The sequence below is a fragment of the Artemia sp. Qi Xiang Cuo genome, chromosome 12 (genome assembly GCF_049724085.1).
Source record: "Artemia sp. Qi Xiang Cuo chromosome 12, ASM4972408v1, whole genome shotgun sequence".
In the NCBI taxonomy this organism is placed as follows: Eukaryota; Metazoa; Arthropoda; class Branchiopoda; order Anostraca; family Artemiidae; genus Artemia; species Artemia sp. Qi Xiang Cuo.
The window spans coordinates 51,861,407-51,882,323 of record NC_142805.1 but is presented as its reverse complement, the minus strand read 5'-3'; the positions used below and the strand labels follow the sequence as shown (position 1 = coordinate 51,882,323).

The 20,917-nt window shown below is 28.0% G+C and overlaps 1 protein-coding gene across 1 annotated transcript in view; it reads right to left on the bottom strand.

Annotated features, from left to right (window-relative positions):
- LOC148946259 (uncharacterized) overlaps window positions 1–20,917 on the bottom strand; it is a 114,662-nt gene that overhangs the window by 84,217 nt on the left and 9,528 nt on the right. Inside the window, exon 2 of the mRNA XM_089098298.1 lies at window positions 18,210–18,312. Coding sequence (XP_088954424.1) covers window positions 18,210–18,312 — 103 coding nt within the window. The remainder of the gene's footprint in view (window positions 1–18,209; window positions 18,313–20,917) is intronic.

Here is a 20,917-nt window from a genome sequence, read left to right as displayed (position 1 = left end):
AACTCAAGGTCATTAAATAATTCTTTTGTTTTTTGTTAAACACGATTGGCTGAAAAAAAAGCGGAACTTTTAAAATCACAACAACTGAAGGTTAGTAAATAATTTCTTTTGTTTTTTTGTTAAACACGATTGGCTGAAACAAAAGCGGGTTAGGTTAGGTTAGATTAGACTAGATTAAAATAGGTTAGATTAGGATAGGTTAAGTTAGGTTAGGTAAGTTAGGTTAGCTAGTAAGCATATCTCCATGTTTAAGTTAGGTTAGGTTAGGCTAGATTAAGTTAGGTTAGGTTAAGTTAGGTTAGGTTAGCCTACGTACGCGGGCGTACGTAGACTAACCTAACCTAACCTAACTTAACCTAACCTAACCTAACTTAATCAAGCCTAACCTAACTTAAACATGGAGAGATGTTTACTAGCTAACCTAACCTAACCTAACTTACCTAACCTAACTTAACCTATCCTAATCTAACCTAACTTAATTTAGTCTAACCTAACCTAACCCGCTTTTATTTCAGTCAATCGTGCTTAACAAAAAAAACCAAAGAAATTATTTACTGACTTTCAGTTGTTGTGATTTTAAAAGTTCTGCTATTGTTTCAGTTGGTCATGTTTAACAAAAAAAACAAAGGAAATATTTAATGACAGTCAGTTGTGATTTTAAGAGTTCTGCTTTTATCTAAGTCAAACGTGTTGAACAAAAAAAAAACAAAAGGAATTATTTACTGACCTTCAGTTGTAGTGATTTTAAAAGTTCCGCTTTTATTTCAGCCAATCGTGTTTAAAAAAAAAAACAAAGGAATCATTTACTGACCTTCAGTTGTTGTGATTTTATAAGTTATGCATTTGTTTCAGCCAATCGTGTTTAACAAAAAAACAAAGGGAATTATTTACTAACCTTTATTTTTCGTGATTTTAAAAGTTCTACATTTATTTCAGCACATTGAGTTGAACAAAAAAAAAACAACGGAATCATTTACTGATCTTAAGTTTTTTTGATTTTATAAGGTACGATTTTGTATAAGCCGATACTGCTTAACAAAAAAAAGAAAAGGAATTAATTAATGATCTTCAAGTGATTTTATTATAAGAGTCCCACTTTTGTTTCAGCCGATCGGGTTTAACAAAAAAAAAGGAATCATTTAATGACCTTAAGTTGGTGTGATTTCAAAAGTTCTGTTTTTATTTAATCCTATGGTTCTCAGCAAAAAAATAAAAGGAATTATTTAATGACCTTCAGTTTTTCTGGTTTTAAAATCTAAAATTTTATTTAAAAAAATAGTGTTGAACAAAAAAAACAAAGGGATTATTTACTAACCTTCAGTTGTGATTTTAAAAGTTCCGCTTTTGTTTCAGCCAATCATGTTTAAAAAAAAATAAAAGGAATTATTTAATAAATTTAATTTTTTGTGATTATAAGTGGGATGCTTTAGCATAAGCGAATCGTGTATAACAAAAAAAACAAAGGAGACTTTGCCTGTCCTCCAGTTGTTGTGATGCCAAGAGGACTACGCTAGTTTAAGCAAATCGTATTTAACAAAAAACAAAGGGATCAATATAGATATTTCAGTTGTTGTGATCGTTACAGTTACACTTGTATCAAAGCAACAAGATTTTCTAAAGAGACAACTACGGGATTATTTACTGACCTTCAGTTGTTGTGATTTTAAAATTCCCGCTTTTATTTCAACCAATCGTGTTTAACTACAAAAAAGGAATTATTTAATGACATTAAGTTGTTGTGATTTTAAAAGGTCTGCTTTTATTTAAGCCAAACGTGTTTGACAAAAAAAAACAAAAGAATAATTTAGTGACCCTGAGTTGATGTAATTTTAAAAGTTCCACTTTTTTTTCAACCAATCGTACTTAAAAGAAACAAAAAAGTAAATATTTAATCAATTTCGCTTTTTGTGATTTTAAGATTTCCGCTTTTGTTTAAGCCTAAAGTTTTTAACAAAAAAACAAAAAAAACAAAGGGAATCATTTACTTACCTTCAGTTGTTGTGATTTTAAAAGTTCCGCTATTGTTCTATCCAATCGATTTTTACAAAAAAAACAAAAGGAATTATTTACTGACTTTCACTTGTTTTTATTTTAAAAGGTCCTCTTTTATTTCAGCACATCGTGTTTAACAAAAAAAAACAAAGAAATTATTTAATTACCTTAAGTTGTTTTGTTTTTAAAATGTCCGGTTTTATTTCAGCCAATCGTGTTTAACAAAAAAAAACAAAGGAATTATTTAATGAACTTCAGTTATGATTTTAAGAGTTCCACTTTTATTTAAGACAATAGTGTATAAAAAAAACAACAAAGGAATCATTTAATGACATTCAGGTGTTTTGATTTTAAAAGTTCCGCTTTTATTTCAGCCAATCGTGTTTAACAAAAATAACAACGGAATTATTTACTGACTTTCAGTTGTTGTGATTTTAAGAGTTCCGGTTTTGTTTCAACCAATCGTGTTTAACAAAAAAAAGGAATTATTTAATTACCTTCAGTTGTTGTGATTTTAAAAGGCAAGCTTTTATGTCATCCAAACTTTATTAACAAAAAACAAAAGGAATCACTGTATGTTTTTCAGTTGTTTTGATTTTAAAAGTCCCGCTTATGTTTAAGACAATTATGTATAACAAGAAAAAACAAAAGGAATTATTTTATTACCTTCAGATGTTCTGATTTTAAGAGTTCTGCTTTTATTTCAACCAATCGTGTATAACAAAAATACAAAGGGATTATTTACTAACCTTCAGCTGTGATTTTAAAATTTACACCTTTTTTTAAGCAACTCGTTTTTAACAAAAAAACAAAAGGAATTACTTACTGACCTTCAGTTGTTGTGATTTTAAAAGTTACGATTTTATGTAAGCCAATCGTTTTTAACGAAAAAAAACAAAGAGATTATTTAATGACCTTCAGTTGTTGTGATTTTAAAAGTTACTCTTTTATTTAATCCAAACGTGTTTAAAAAAAAAAAAAGGAATTATTTACTGACCTTCAGTTGTTGTGATTTTAAGAGTTCCGCTTTTGTTTCAGCCAATCGTTTTTAACAAAAAAAAAACTACGGAATTATTTACTGACCTTCAGTTGTTTTGATTTTAAAAGTCCCACTTTTATTTCAACCAATCGTGTTTAACGACAAAAAAGGAATTATTTACTGACCTTCAGTTTTTGTTATTTTAAGATTCAAGATTTTATTTAAGCCCCTAGTTTATAACAAAAAAAAACAAAGGAATAATTTAATGACACTAAGTTTTTGTGATTTTATTATTCACGCGTTTATTTAAGAACATATTTTTTAAAAAAAAAAAAAAATGAATTATTTACTGACTTTCACTTGTTGTGATTTTAAAAGTTCCGCTTTTATTTCAGCCAATCGTGTTTAACAAAAAAAAAACAATGAAATTATTTACTGACTTTAAGTTGTTGTGATTTTAAAATTTCCGCATTTATTTCAGCCAATCGTTTTTAACAAAAAAAAAAAAAAAAAACAAAGAGAATTATTTACTAACCTTCAGTTGTTGTGATTTTAAAAGGTCCGCTTTTATTTTAGCCAATCGAGTTTAAAAAAAAAAAAAAAAGGAATTATTTACTGACTTTCACTTGTTGTGATTTTAAAAGGTCCGATTTTATTTCAGCCCATCGTGTTTAACAAAAAAAAACAAAGAAATTATTTACTGAATTTCAGTTGTTGTGATTTTAAAAGTTCCGCTTTTATTTCAGCCAAACGTGTTTAACAAAAAAAACAAATAAATTATTTAATTACCTTCAGTTGTGATTTTAATAGTTCTGCTTTTATTTAATCCAAACAAGTTTAACAAAAACAATACAGGAATTATTTACTGACTTTCAGTTGTTGTTATTTTAAAATTTACGCTTTTATTTCAGCCAATAGTTTTTAAAAAAAAAAAAAACGGGGTTATTTACTGACCTTCAGTTGTTGTGATTTTAAAAGTTCCGCTTTTTTTTAAAACAAAAGATTTTAAAAAAAAAAAAAAAAAGGAATTATTTAATTACCTTAAGTTGTTTTGACTTTAAAAGGTCCGCTTTTATTTCAGCCAATCGTTTTTAACAAAAAAAAACAAAGGAATTATGTAATGAGCTTCTTTTGTTTTTATTTTAATATTTTAGCTTTTATTTAAGACTTTCGTTTTAAACAAAAAACAAAGGACATATTTACTGAACTACAGTTGTTGTGATTTTAAAATTTCAGCTTTTATTTCAGCCACTCGTGATTAACAAAAAAAACAAAGGAAATATTTAATGACCTTAAGTTGTTTTGATTTTAAAAGTTGCGCTTTTTTTTCAGCCAATCGTGTTTAACAAAAAAAAAACACCGGAATCATTTACTGACCTTCAGTTGTTGTGATTTTAAAAGCTCCGCTTTTATTTAAGCCAATCATGTTTAACAAAAAAAACAACGGAATTATTTACTGAACATGAGTTTTTTTGATTTTAAAAGTTCCGCTTTTTTTTCAAAAAATAGTGTTTAAAAAAAAAAAAAAAAGTAATTATTTACTGACCTTCAGTTGTTGTGATTTTAAAAACTCCGCTTTTATTTCAGCCAATCGTGTTTAACAAAAAAAAAAAACAAAGGAATTATTTACCGACCTTCAGTTGTTGCGATTTTAAAAGTTCTGCTTTTATTTCAGCCAATCGTCTTTAAAAAAAACAAAGGAATTATTTACTGACTTTCAGCTGTTGTGATTATAAAAGGTCCGCTTTTATTTCAACCAATCGTGTTTAACAAAAAAAACAAAGAAATCATTTACTAACCTTCCGTTGTTGTGATTTTAAGATGTCCTTTGTTGTTAAAACTTCATTTGTTTAACAAAAAAAAAACGGAATTTTAGAATTACTCACAGTTGTTGTGAGTCATTATGGTCCGATAATGTTTAATCCAAACGTTTTATACAAAAAAAAGTAATCTTTTAATGTAAATCAGTTGTATTTATTAAATTTACTTATTAGTTTAGTAAAAAAGTTCTTAACAAAAAAAAACAAAAGGAATTAATGAAGGAACATTAGTTGTTGCTACACTACGAGTTCCGATATTAATTCGGTAAGTAATTTATAACAAAAAAAAACAAAGGGCCTATGTTCTAGCCTTACTTTTTGTAACTAAAAATTACGCTTAAGTTTACGAAAAACGTGTTCTGCAAAAAAACAAAAGAATTACTTAAGTAAATTAAGGGGTGGTAATTTTTTGAGTTATGCTTTTATCATCCAATCATGTTTAACAAAAAAACAAAGGAATTATTTATTGACCTTCAGATGTTGAGGTTTTAAAAGCTCTGCTTTTGTTTAAGCCAATAGTGTTTAAGAAAAAAACAAATGAAATATTCAATTTACTTAAGGTGGTGTGATTTTAAAAGTTACGCTTTTATTTCAGCCAATCGTGTTTAACAAAAATGGAATTATTTACTGACCTTCAGATGTTGTGATTTTGAAAGTTCTGCTTTTGTTTCAGCCAATCGTGTTTAACAAAAAAACAAAGGAATTATTTCCTGACCTTCAGTTGTTGTTATTTTAAAAGGTGCGCTTTAATTTCATCCAATCGTGTTTAACAAAAAAAAACAAAGCAATTATTTAAATAACTTCAGTTGTTGCGTTTTTAAAAGTTCCGCTTTTATTTTAGCAAATCTTTTGTAACAAAACAAAAAAAACAAAGGAATTATTTACTGACCTTCAGTTGTGAATTTAAATCCTAATCTAATCTAACTTAATCTAGTCTAACCTAACCTAACCTAACCCGCTTTTATTTCAGTCAATCGTGCTTAACAAAAAAAAACAAATAAATTATTTACTGACCTTCAGTTGTTGCGATTTTAAAAGTTCCGCTTTTGTTTCAGCCAGTCATGTATAACAAAAAAAAAAAAGGAATTATTTAATGACCTTGAGTTGTGATTTTAAGATTTCCTATTTTATTTCAGCACTTCATTCTTAAAAAAAAAAAAAAAGGAATTATAGACAGTCTGTCAGTTGTTGTGTTATCAAGAGGAACGCTGTAGTACCTACCATAAGTTAATAACAAAAAAAACAAAGGACTATATTACTGACCTTCGTTGGTTGTGATTACATGTGTTACGCAATTGCTTAAGCCAAAAGCGCCTAACAAAAAAACAAAAGGAATCATTTACTGATCTGTAGTTGTTGTGATTTTTAGATCTCTAATTTTATTGATTACGATCGTGCTTAACAAAAAAAACAACGGTATAATTGTAATACCATATGTTTCTTTTTTTTCCAGAGTTCCGCTTTTATTTAAACCCTTCTTGTTTAAAAAAAAAGCAATTATTTACTGACCTTCAGTTGTTGTGATTTTAAAAGTTACGCTTTTATTTCAGCCAATCGTGCTTAACAAAAAAAAGCAATTATTTACTGACCTTAAGATGTGATTTTAAAATTTATGCTTTTTTTTAATCCAAAAATTTTTAGCAAAAAAAAAAAAAACTACGTAATTATTTAATTACCTTAAGTTTTTTTGATTTTAAAATTTACGCTTTTATTTCAAACAATAGTTTATAACAAAAAAAAAAAAAACAGAGGGATTATTTACTAACCTTCAGTTGTGATTTTAAAAGTTCAACTTTTGTTTCAGCCAATCGTGTTTAACAAAAAAAAGGAATTATTGACTGACCTTCAGTTGTTGTGATTTTAAAAGTTCTACTTTTTTTTAAGCGAGTATTTCTTAACAAAATAAACCAAAGGGAATATTTCCTGACTTCTAGTTGTTGTGATGTTTAAAAGTCTGCTTTAGTTTCATACAATCGCGTTTGCCAAAAAACAAAGGAAATATTTAAGGACTTTCCCTTATTTCGATTTTAAGAGTTATTCTTGTATTTCAGCCAATCGTGTTTAACAAAAAAAAAAACTACGGAATTATTTACTGACCTTCAGTTGTTTTGATTTTAAAAGTCCCGCTTTTATTTCAACCAATCGTGTTTAACTAAAAAAAAGGAATTCATTTACGGAATATCAGTATAAGCTGTATCAAATGTCTTGTTTCTGCATCAATACGACGTGTTTAACAAAAAAAAACAAAGGAATTTAATACTGAACTTCAGTATATGTTATATTAAGAGGTACGCTTTTATTTCAGCCAAACGTGTTAACCAAAAAAACAAAGGAATCATTGCCCGTCCTATAGATGTTTTACTAAATGGTCCGCTTTTATTTACGCAAATCGTTTAAGACAAAAACAATAAAGGAATTATAAAATGAACTAAAGTTGTTGTGACGTTAAAAGGACCACTTTAGAAACCGCACATCAAGGTTAACAAAAAAAAACAACGAAATTGCTTACTGACATTAATTTGTTGTGATTTTAAGAGTTACGATTTTATTTAAAAAACTAGTTTTAAAAAATAAAAAAAGGAATCATTTACTGACTTTCAGTTGTGATTTTAAAAGTTACGCTTTTGTTTTAACCTATTGAGTTTAACAAAAAAAACAAAAGGAATTATTTACTGATCTTCAGTTTTTTTGATTTTAAAAGTTACGCTTTTATTTCAGAAAATCGTTCTTAACAAAAAAAAAACAAAGAAATTTAATGAAGAAATACTGTTTTTGTGACTTCTCACTTCCCGATATTAAAACAACACATCGTTTATAACAAAAACAACAAAGGAATCTATTCATGACTATCAGTTGTTGTGACGTTATTATTTCCGCTTTTATTAAAAACCAACGTGTTTAACAAAAAAACTAAGAAATTAATTTATGAACTTAAGTTTTTTTGATTTTAATATGTACGCTTTTATTTCAGCCAAACGTGTTTAAACAAAAAAAAAATGAATTATTTACTGACCTTCAGTTGTTGTGATTTTGAAAGTTCCGCTTTTATTTCAGCCACTCGTGATTAACAAAAAAAAACAGAGGAATTATTTACTGACCTTCAGTTGTTGTGATTTTTATAGTTACGATTTTATATCAGACAAAATTTTTTAACAAAAAAAAAACAAAGGGAGTTTTAACTGAGCTTAAGTTGTTTTGATTTTAAAAGGTCCTATTTTGTTTCAGCAAAAAGTTAATAACAAAAAAAAAAAAGGAATTATTTAAATAACATACTTTTTTTTGTAATTAAGAGTTCCGCTTTTATTTCAGCCAATATTGTTTAAAAAAAAAAACAAAGGAATTATGTACTTACAATCATTTGTTTTGATTTTAAACTTCCCTCTTTTATTTAAACAAATAGTGTTTAACAAAAAAAAAAAAACAAAGGAATTATTTACTGACATTCAGTTGTTGCGATTTTAAAAGTTCTGCTTTTATTTCAACCAATAGTGTTTAACAAAACAAACAAAGGAATTATTTACTGATCTTAGGTTGTTGTGATTTTAAAAGTTCAGATTTTGTTTAAAACAATCGGGTTTAACAAAAAAACAAAGGAATTATTTACTGATCCTGTTATTTTGTTATAACAAGACGTTCGATATTGTTCCAGTCAAACGTGCAAGACAAAAAAAACAAAAGAATTGATCTAAAAATTTATGGGTGTGTGTCTGGCTATTTTACACATTTATTTATGAATCTATTGTTTAACAAAAACAACCAAAGGGATCATTTACTGACCTTCAGTTTTTGTGATTTTAAGAGTTCCGCTTTTATTTCAGCCAATCGTGTTTAAAAAAAAACAGAGGAATTATTTACTGACCTTCAGTTGTTGTGATTTTAAAGGTTCCGCTTTTATTTCAGCCAATCGTGTTTAACAAAAAAGGAATTATTTACTGACCTTCAGATTTTCTGATTCTAAAAGTTCCGCTTTTATTTCAGCCAATCGTGTTTGATAAGAAAACAAAGGAATTATTTACTGAATTTCACTTGTTGTGATTTTAAAAGTTCCGCTTCTATTTCAGCCAATCGTGTTTAACAAAAAACAAAATAACGGATTCATTTTAAGACATTCAGTTGCTGTGATTTTTAGATTTCAACGTTTGTTTCAGAACGACGTGTATAGCAAAAAAAAACAAAGGGACTTATTTAATAACCCTCAGTTGTTGTGATGCTTTAATGCACGCTTTTATTTCATCAGAACTTTCAGAAAAGGAAAAAATTATGGAATTATTCATGACCTTCAGTTTTTTTTATTTTAAAGGTCCTAAATTATTTCCGAACTTAGTGTAATACACGGAAAACCAAAGGAAAACATAACATAACGTCAGTTGTTGGGATTTCAAAATTTCAGCTTTTGTTTAATAAAATTGTATTTAAAAAAAAAACAAAAAAAAAAAAGGAATTATTTACTGACCTTCAGTTGTGAATTTAAATCCTAATCTAATCTAACTTAATCTAGTCTAACCTAACCTAACCTAACCCGCTTTTATTTCAGTCAATCGTGCTTAACAAAAAAAAACAAATAAATTATTTACTAACCTTCAGTTGTTGCGATTTTAAAAGTTCCGCTTTTGTTTCAGCCAATCGTTTTTAACAAAAAAAACAAAGGAATTATTTACTTACCTTGAGTTTTGATTTTAAGATTTCTGATTTTATTACAGTAAATCGTTAATAAAAAAAAAAAAAAAGGAATCATAGTCTGACCGATATTTTAAGTTTCATTAAAAGGTCTTAATTTGTATCAGTCAATCGAGGTTGACAAAAAAAAACAAAGGAATTATCTTCAGAATTGTGGTGGTTGCGATTATTTAAGTTCCACAATAGCATCAGCCAAAAATTCTTAACAAAAAAACAAAGGGAATTAATTACTGACCGTTAGTTTTTTTTAATCTAAGAGCTCCGATTTTATTGCTGAAAATAGTGTTTAACAAAAACAACAAAGGAATAATTTAAAGACCTTCAGATGCTGGGTTTCTCCTAGTTCAAATTCTATTTAAGCCAAATGTTTATAAAAAAAAAGCAATCATATAATGACATTAAGTTGTTGTGATTTTAAAAGTTATACATTGATTTAAACCGAAAGTGTTTAACAAAAAAAAGGAATCTCTTAAAGTATTTCCGTTGTTGTTTTACTGTGAGTTATACAATAGTTTAAGCAGATCGTTCATAACCAAAAAAAAAACAAAGGAAATAATTAATTACCTGATATTTTTCTTGTTCTTAAATGTCTGCTTTTATTTAAGACCGAAATTTTTAACAAAAAAAACAAAGGGATTATTTAATAAACTTCAGTTGTGATTTTAAAAGTTCCGCTTTTGTTTCAGCCAATCGTGTTTTACAAAAAAAAGGAATTATTGACTGACCTTCAGTTGTTGTGGTTTTAAAAGTTTTACTTTTTTTACAGCGAATCTTTTTTAACAAAATAAACCAAAGAGAATATTTAATGGCTTCCAGTTGTTGTGATGTTTAAAAGTCTGCTTTAGTTTAATACAATAATGTTTGCCAAAAAACAAAGGAATTATTTAAGGACCATAACTTGTTGTTTTTTTAAAAGGTATGCTTTTGTTTCAGCCAATCGTGTTTAACAAAAAAAAAAACTACGGAATTATTTGCTGACCTTCAGTTTTTGTTATTCTAAAAGTTCCATTTTTGTTTCAGCCTATACTGTTTAACTAAAAAAAGGTAAATATTTATTTAACTACAGTTGTTCCGATTTCAAGAGGCCTTAGTTTGTTTAAGTAAAAAATGTATAACAAAAAAAAACAAAGGAATTAATTAATTGACATAAGTTGTTGTGATTTTAAAATTCACGTTTTTTTTTCATACAATCGTGTTTAAAAAAAAAAAAAGAAATTATGTAATGAACTTATAATGTGATTTTAAGATTTACACTTGTTTTTAAACCACTTGTATATAACAAAAACAACAAAGGAATTATTTACTGATTTTCAGTTTTTGTGATTTCAATAGGTCCGCTTTTATTCCGACACATTGTGTTTAACAAAAAAAAACAACGAAATTATTTACTGACCTTCAGTTGTTGTGATTTTAAAAGTTCTGCTTTTATTTCAGCAAATCGTTTTAAAAAATAAAAAAAGGAATTATTTACTGACCTTCAGTTGTTGTAATTTTAAAAGTTCCGCTTTTATTTAAACCTATCGTGTTTAAAAAAAAAAAACAAAAGGAATTATTTACTGATTTTCAGTTGTTGTAATTTTAAAAGTTCCGCTTTTATTTCAGCCAATTGTGTTTAACAAAAAAAAACAAAGTAATTATTTACTGACCTTTAGATGTTTTGACTCTAAAATTTCCTATTTTATTGCACCCAATTGTTTTTAACAAAAAAAACAACGGGGTTGTTTACTGACCTTAATTTGTTGTTATTTTAAAATGTCCGCTTTTGTTCCATACACTATTTTTTGACAAACAAACACAAAGGGAATCATTGAATGGCCGTAAGTTTTTTTTAATTTAAAAGGTCCGCTTTTATTTCAGCCAATCGTGTTTAAAAAAAAAACTAAGGAATTGTTTACTGACCTTCAGTTGTTGTGATTTTAAAAGTTCCGCTTTTATTTCAGCCAATCGTGTTAAAAAAAAAAAAAAATGAATTATTTACTGACCTTCAGTTGTTGTGATTTTGAAAGTTCCGCTTTTGTTTCAGCAAATCGTGTTTAACAAAAAAAACAAAGGAATTATTTAATTACTATCAGTTGTTGTGACTTTGAAAGTTCAGATTTTATTTCAGCAAAAATTGTTTAACAAAAAAAAACACCGGAATTATTTACTTACCTTCAGTTGTTTTTATTTTAAAATTTCTGCTTTTGTTTCAGCCAATCGTGTTTAAAAAAAAAAACAACGGAACTATTTACTGACCTTCAGTTGTTGATATTTTAAAAGTTCCACTTTTATTTCAGCCAATCGTGTTTAACAAAAAAAACAAAGGAATTATTTACTGACCATGAGTTTTTGTGATTTTAAAAGTTCCGCTTTTATTTAAGCCAAACGTGTTTGACAAAAAAAACAAAGGGATATTTTACTGACCTTCAGTTGTTGCGACTTTAAGAGGTCCGCTTTTGTTTCAGCCAATCTTGTATAAAAAAAACAAACAAAGGAATTATGTACTGACCTTCAGTTGTTGTTATTTTAATAGTTCCGCTTTTATTTCAACCATTTGTGTTTAAAAAGAAAAAAAAGGAATTATTTACTAACCTTGAGATGTTGTGATTTTAAAAGTTCTGCTTTTGTTTCAGCCCATCGTCTTTAACAAAAAAAACAACAGAATAATTTAATGACCTTCAGTTGTTTTGATTTTAAGAGGTCCGTTTTTGTTTCAGCCAATCGTGTTTAACAAAAACAGACAAAGGAATTATTTAATGACCTTCAGTTTTTTTTATTTTAGAAGTTTATATTTTTTTTCATACCATAGTGTTTAACAAAAAAAAACAAAGGAATCATTTAATGAAAATCAGGTTTTTTTCATATTAAAGTTTCGCTTTTATTTATACTACTCGTTTTTAACAAAAAAAAGGAATCATTTAATGACCCTCATTTGTAGTAATTTTGAAAGTTCTGGTTTTATTTCAGCCAATCGTGTTTAACCAAAAAACAGAGGGATTACTTACTGACCTTCAGCTGTTGTGATTTCAAAAGTTCCGCTTTTGTTTCAGTTAATCATGTTTAACAAAAAAAACGGAATTATTTACTGACCTTCAGTTGTTGTGATTTTAAAAGTTCCGCTTTTGTTTCAGCTAATATTGATTAAAAAAAAAAACCAAAGGAATTATTTACTAACCTTAATTTGCTTTTATTTTAAAATTTAAAATTTTATTTAAGCCAATCGTGTTAAACAAAAAACAACAAAGGAATTATTTACTGACCTTCAGTTGTTGTGATTTTAAAAGTTCCGCTTTTTTTTCAGCCAATGGTGTTTAACAAAAAAAAACAAAGGAATTATTTACTGATCTTCAGTTTATGTTAATTTAGAGTGTACGCTTTTATTTCAGCAAATCTTGTCAGACAAAAAAAACAAAGGAATCATGTTCTATAATTAAGTTGTTGAGATTCTAAAATTCCTGAAATAATTCAAGCAAAACGTTTATAAAAAAAACAACACATTACATATTTAATGAACAAAACTTTTTTTATCTTTCATAGTTCTGATTTTATTCAAGCCAATCGTGTTTAACAAAAAAACAACGGGGTTATTTACTGACCTTCATTTGTTGTTATTTTCAACGTTCCGCTTATATTTCAGACAATCGTGTTTAAAAAAAAAAACAAAGGAATTATTTAATTACCTTCAGTTGTTTTTACTTTAAAAGGTCCGCTTTTATTTCATCCAATATTTTGTAACGAAAAAAAAAACAAAGGAATTATTTACTGACCTTCATTTGTTTTTATTTTTAAAGTCCAGCTTTCATTTCAAACAATGGTGTTTAACAAAAAAAAAACAAAGGAATTATTTACTGACCTTAAGTTGTTTTGATTTTAAAAGTTCCGCTTTTTTTTCAGCCAATCGTGTTTAACAAAAAAACAAAGGAAGTATTTACTGACCTTCAGTTGTTGTGATTTTAAAAGTTCATCTTTTATTTCAACCAATCGTGTTTAAAAAAAAAAAAAACAGAATTATTTACTGACTTTCAGTTGTTGTGATTTTAAAAGTTCCGCTTTCATTTCAGCCAATCGTTTTTAACAAAAAAAAACAAAGGAATTATTTAATGACCTTCAGTTGTTGTGATTTTGAAATTTCTGCTTTTATTTCAACCTATCGTTTTTAACAAAAAAAAACAACGGAATTATTTACTGACATTCAGTTGTTGCGATTTTAAAAGTTCCGCTTTTGTTTCAGCCAATCGTGTTTAACAAAAAAACAAAGGGATTATTTTCTGACCTTCAGTTGTTGTGATTTTAAAAGTTACGCTTTTTTTTAAAACAAACGTGTTTAAAAAAAAAAAAAAAAGGAAAAATTTAATGACCTAAAGTTTTTGTGATTTTAAAATGTCCGCTTTTGATTAAGCCCAAAATTTTAAACAAAAAAAACAAAAGAAATTATTTACTGACTTTCAGTTGTTGTGATTTTCAAAGGTACGCTTTTATTTCAGAAAATCATGTTTAACAAAAAAAAAACAAAGAAATTATTTACTGACCTTCAGTTGTTGTGATTTTAAAAGTTTCGCTTTTATTGCAACCAATCGTGTTTAACAAAAAAAACAACAAAAAACAAAGGGATTATTTACTGACCTTCAGTTGTTGTGATTTTAAAAGTTCCGCTTTTATTTCAACCAATCGTGTTTAACAAAAAAAAAACAAAAAAACAAAGGAATTAATTAATGACCCTAAGTTGTTGTAATTTCAAATGGACCCCTTTTATTTACTACAAACGCGTAATCCAAAAAAACAAAGGGATCATTCTCTGACCTTCAGTAGTTGTGATATTAAAATTTACGCTTTTATTTAAACCAAACGTGTTTAATAAAAAAAAAACAAAAGGAATTATTTACTGACCTTCAGTTGTTTCGATTTTAAAAGTTCCGCTTTTGTTTAAGCCAATCTTGTTTAACAAAAAAACAAAGGAATTATTTACTGACCTTCAGTTTTTGTGATTTTAAAAGTTCCTCTTTTATTTCAACCAATCGTGTTTAACAAAAAAAAAACAGAATTATTTACTGACTTTCAGTTGTTGTGATTTTAAAAGGTCCGCTTTTATTTCAGCCAATCGTGTTTAACAAAAAAAAACAAAGGAATTATTTACTGACCCTCAGTTGTTGTGATTTTTAAAGTTCTGCTTTTATTTCAACCAATCGTGTTTAACAAAAAAAAAAAAAACAACGGAATTATTTACTTACCTTCAGTTGTTTCGATTTTAAAAGGTCCGCTTTTATTTAATCAAAATGTGTATAACAAAAAAACAAAGGGATTATTTTCAGACCTTCAGTTGTTGTGATATATAAAGGTATGAATGTAATTAAACCAATCGTTTTTAACAAAAAAAACAAAAGGAATCATTTAATAAACCTCAGTTGTTGTGATATTAAGAGGTCCGATATTGTTTAAACACAACGTGTATAACAAAAAAACAACAGAATCTTTTAATGTCCTTCGTTAGTGGTTACTGTCAAATTTCTGAAATCAGATATAACCATCATTGATAACAAAAAAAAACAAAGAAATAATTTACTTTATTTAAGTTGTTTTGATTTTAAGATTTTAACTTTTATAGAAACCCATCCTTTTTAAAAAAAAAAACAACGAAAAACAATGGGATTATTTACTGACCTTCAGTTGTTGTTATTTTTAGAGTTTAGCTTTTTTTTAAGCCACTCTTGTTTAACAAAAAAAAACAAAAAAAACAAAGGAATTATTTAATGAACCTAATTTGTTTTAATTTTAAGAGTTAAGCTTTTATTTAAGCCAATCGTGTTTAACAAAAAACAAAGGAATTATTTACTATCCTTCAGCTGTTGTGATTTTCAGACTTCCGCTTTTGTTTCAGCCCATCGTGTTTAATAAAAAAAAACAAAAGGAATTATTTAATGACTTTCAGTTGTTGTGATTTTAAGAGGTCTACTTTTTTTTCAGCCAATCGTTTTTGACAAAAAAAACAACAGAATTATTTACTGACTTTCAGTTGTTTTGATTTTAAAAGTTCCGATTTTGTTTCAGCCAAACGTGTTTAACAAAAAAAAACAACGGAATTATTTACTGACCTTCAGTTGTTGTGATTTTAAGAGTTTCGCTTTTGTTGCAGACAATCGTGTTTAACAAAAAAAACAACAAAAAACAAAGGGATTATTTACTGACCTTCAGTTGTTGTGATTTTATGAGTTCCAATTTTATTTAAGAATATCTTTTTTAACAAAAAAAAAACAAAAAAACAAAGGAATTATTTAATGACCCTCAGTTGTTGTGGTTTTAAATGTTCTGCTTTTATTTCAGCGCAACGCATTTACAAAAAAAAAAAAGGAATCATTCACTGACTTTCAGTAGTTGTGATTTTCAAATTTCCGCTTTTGTTACAGACCATCTTGTTTAATAAAAAAAACAAAAGGAATCATTTAATGACCTTAAATTATTGTTATTTTAAGAGTTCCACTTTTTTTTCAGTCAATGGTTTATAACAAAAACAACAAAGGAATCATTTACTGACCGTCAGTTGTTGTTATTTTAAAAGTTCCAATATTATTGCTGCACTTTACGTATAACAAAAAAAACAACGAAATTAAAATCAGACTTGCAGTTGTTGTGATTTTAAGTGGTCCACTATTGTTAAAGCAAATATTTTTTAACAAACCCCCCCACCAAGAAAAAAACGAATTATTTAATGACCTTAATTTGTTGTTTTTTTAAGAGTTCCGATTTTATTTAAGACAACATTTTATAACAAAAAAAAACAAAGGAATCATTTAATTACTTTAAGGTGGTGTGATTTTAAAAGTTACGATTTTATTTACGCCAAAAATGCATAGCAAAAAAAAAGGAATTATTTTATGAACTTCAGTTGTGATTTTAAAAATTTCACTTTTGTTTAATCAAATCGTGTTTAAAAAAAAAAAACAAAAGGAATTAATGAATGACCTTCTGTTGTTTTGATTTTAAAAGTTATTCTTTTTTTTCAGCCAATCGTGTTTAACAAAAAAAACAAAGAAATTATTTACGGACCTTCAGTTGTTGTGATTTTAAAAGGTCTGATTTTATTTCATCCATTCGTTTTTAACAAAAAAACAACAGAATTATTTAGTAACATTAAGTTGTTGTTATTTTAAAGGTTCTGCTTTTGTTTCAGCCCATCACCTTTAGCAAAAAAAAAACAACGGAATTATGTAATGACCTTCAGTTGTTGTGATTTTAAAATTTTCGCTCTTGTTTAAGAATATATTTATTAACAAAAAAAAACAAAAAACAAAGGAATCATATACTGAACTTAAGTTGTTGTGAATTTAAAATGTCCGATCTTATTTACGACCTAATCGTATAACAAAAAAAAACAAAGGAATTTAATTAATCAATACAGTTGTTGTGATTTTAAAATTTCCGCTTTTTTTTCTAAAATGATCTTCTAAAATACGTCAAAATATTTCGCCCAAATAATTCCCTAAAATGCCTAAAACGGTTTCGCCAAAATAATCCCTAAAATGCGTATGACGGTTTTGCTCAAATAATATCTAAAAGTATTTTCAGAGTGATTTCTTTGGTTTGACACCCCTGCACTGTCATTTTTAACATTCCTAGGACACCCTTTCCTGCATTATTTTTTTCATATGTAAGTTCGAAACATTTACCCAGAATAAATATTCATGGATGGATACCAATTTCTCAGAAACATATTATGAAAGGGGAATTAATTTTTTTTTTCTAAGCTGAATTATTGATCTAAGAAAGGTGAATTAATTTGTTGTTTCTATCGGGGATTATTGATTTACGAAAGGGAAATTAGCTTGATGTGTTTAAGGGGAATTATTGATCTACGAAAGTGGAGTTAATTTTTAATTTGTAAGGGGAATTATTGATTCACGAAAGGGGAATTTAGAGTCAATTATAGATGACATCATTGTGTTACTTCAGTATTCCGTGGCTATATATGGAGCCCCGTCATGAGTTCTAGATCATTAAAAATCCCAATCGATTACGCCATCAAGTTCTCGGAAATCCATTTCCCCTTCGATTATGCAATCAATTTGTCAAAAATCTATTTCCCCTAGGGACAATATGACAATATATGGAATCACTTCTCGAGTTCAAGAGGTTAGGTCGGCTTAAACAATCAATTTTTCGGAAACGTGTTCTCCCTGGCGATTCCATACCTATATATGGTGCCCCCCCCCCCGTTAGACTTACAACACAGGTGTTCTCCCTAGGGACTTTATGCCCATATATGGTGTGCTGTCACGACTATAAGATAGCTCTCTACTAGCCTGCACTATTTTGGAAACCTTTCTAGTAACAATTAGAAGAAGATCTTAAGCTTACTTGCAGCTATGGATATTCAAGCATCAATTCTTCTTTTCAGCAATATTTTGACATGTTCTTTGTTCTATATTTTGTCTTGTTTTTTAATAGCCTGATAAATTGACGCCTGTTGTTACTAGTGTGTTCACCTTTTTGATGTCTGAATTGATGCCTGAATATCCAATAGCTGCATGTGAACTGAAACACCTTTTCCTATTTATGTTTATCTAACAGGCTAGCCTAGGAAAGTGGGGACATTCCAGGCTCGATAAAAAGCTATCAAAAACTAACTTTTTTTCAGCTGACGTTGCAATAGTTTGAACGAAAGAAAGCAACTTTGAATTTACTTTCATAGTAACTCTTACTAAAGATAGTTAAGAGGCTTTAGAACCTGAAATGTACCCAGTTATCTTTGGAGAAACAAAATGTCTTACCTTGGTAAATTTAGTAACACAAATGCAGTTGAGATTAACAAAAGCATTTTGGTTATGCTGTATTGGGTCCTTGTCGATAGGATGTTTCTATGATGCGTTTTACCTAAAAGGAGTAGTTTATAATTATATTTAAATTAACATTTATTCTTATTATTTTAAATAGTTTAATGACGCTTTTAATGGACAATGATGAGGAAGTTCAAATAATTAGTGAGATCATTGTCTTTATGGAGGACATAAATCTTCAAAGATCAAATTAAAAATAAGCAAATATTCTTCAACATGTAATGTTTTAGCAATAATGCCATGAATATAAGTTGTTTGAACGAGGCCTGGTCTTGGTATAAAGTTCAATAAGTAAATTTTCTTAGTTTGAAACATAAGCCTTTGGGATAAAGTATGCAAACATTTACTTTCCTAAGAAGAGCAAATAAAGACTAAGAGAAGTGAAATAATAAAAAAAGAAGAATATCCTATTCACGTAAGTGTCATCACTAACTTTCCTCTTGAGGATTTCCATGGAACTGCATTCAAAAAGATTCTAAAGAAGAAAAAATATCTTCAACGACAAATATTGCTCTAGATTATGCTGGATAAACACTTCAATAACATTTAATTTAATTTTCTTGAGTTTATATCTGGAAAACCATGTTCTCTTAAAATGTATGCCAGAAATTACAAACAGAAGATTTCATAGGCTCCGGGCTTAGAAATTATTTCTTACTGTATTATAAAGGCTTAAATTTTCAATCACATAAGTAATCTGAAAATTTGAAGACTAATAATACTGTGGAGCAGGATTATGTTTTTCAGTCGACCTATCAGAGTTGCAAATTCTAAAAAAGAAGAAAACATTCAATGAGAAATACCACTCTAAATTATGCTGGATAAACGCTTCAAAGGGCCAATGATCCGTAAGCATACATGGTGCTCAGAGGATTATAAGACGGTCAAACTTATGGATTATGCAATTGTGAGGTTGTGATGTTGGTAGACTCCAGGATGAGAATATGAAAGAAACTTTCCAGAAACAGTTGAATATTGAAACTGGAAAGTCTAAAACTCGACAATGTAGAAGACAGATGGAATAATTGTAGGTAAATGGTTTATGAAGTAGCAGATGGTGTCTTAGGGAGAAGAGTTAGAAACGCAGTTGGGAATATTATTGAAAACTCTTTAAGCTTGGTAGAACAGAGGAGGGGTTTGTATATAAGTATTTGGGTGATAGATCGTGTGAAAACAAGAGGAATGTAATGAAAGTAGAGAAAAGAAAATATGAATTAAGGAAGTGTGAGGTGAAGGTCATATAAAAAACTGATGGAGATATGGAAGATCAGCCAGACAGCATAATAGTATATGATTGTATTGCCATGTTGAAAAAAACTGAGAGGGAACAGTCCATCATCATTTGTTTGGTGAGGGTATGTTTAAATTTTTTTTTTTTTTTGGGGGGGGGGGGTGTTTACAAAGGGGGGTTTGGGGGGGGTAAACAATTTTTTTGGGGGGGGGTAACAAAAAAACTTTTAAAAAACGCAACAAAAATTTGTTTATATTCATTTTTATTAATTTTTTTTACGAGCTGGACAAATATTTCAGGGGGAGTTTCAAATTCCCCCCCCCCAGGATACGGCCTTGTTGAAGAGTCACAATAAATCAAAAACGAGCAGAACTGATGTCAGATAATGATTCAAGCTTAAACAAATAGAAATAACTATTAAATTAGATTCGAAACGAACAAAACTTGCAACGAATAATTTAGCCGAACTTAAAATGAACAGAAATTACCACAAATATGACTGGGGCTTGCGCCTCCTAACTAAGCCTTAAGATTAATTTAAAAGAAACAAAGTTTTTCCTAGGGAAGTAAAGAGCGGAGTTGAAACTTAAAACGGACAAAAATATTACTTCACAGCCTATCTAATATATATCAATAAAACTAGTACAAATAAACTGACTAATCAGTATACAATTAAAATTATCTTAAGAACATAAACGTAAAATTAAATATTTTTTTAATAGCTGCGAAGTAATTGAACAGCATACAGAAATATTGGACTGATTTATCAGGCAGCATTCCCGTATCGCCAGCTAGAATACCAAAAGTGAGTAATATACAGTCTTAAACTGTAAGAAATATGCTTTAGTATTACTTGAAATGAAGATCAAATAAGACATAATATAAAATCTGGAAAAATAAGTTTTTCAAAGAAAAGTAAAGGCCATTTTAAACTTAACCTCAGCAGATACAAATACCAGTTAAAATTCAAACTCAAAACAACCTAAAATTACTATTAAATAATAAATGAAACCCAAAACGAACAGAAATTAAATAAAACATCATAGCAAAAAACATACAACAACTAATAATATAAATGAATAAATGATCTTAAAGTGAGTAATGCTTAGATTGAATATGAAAATCAAGCTTAAAACGAAAAAAAATATTTTGTTTTTAAAGTATAAATGAAACTTAAAACGAACAGAAATTAAATAAACAATCAAAGCAAACAAACATACAATACATATTAATGTAAATTAATAAATAAATCTTAAAACGAGTGAAACTTAAATGGAATATGCAAATCAAGCTTGAAACGAACAAAGAGCAGTACAAACAAGAGTTGCCTCCTTTTCTCACTGTAAAAGTCTAAAACCTACTGCGTCAAAATGGTCACCTCAAATTTTTATCGGATGGGTTTATACATCCG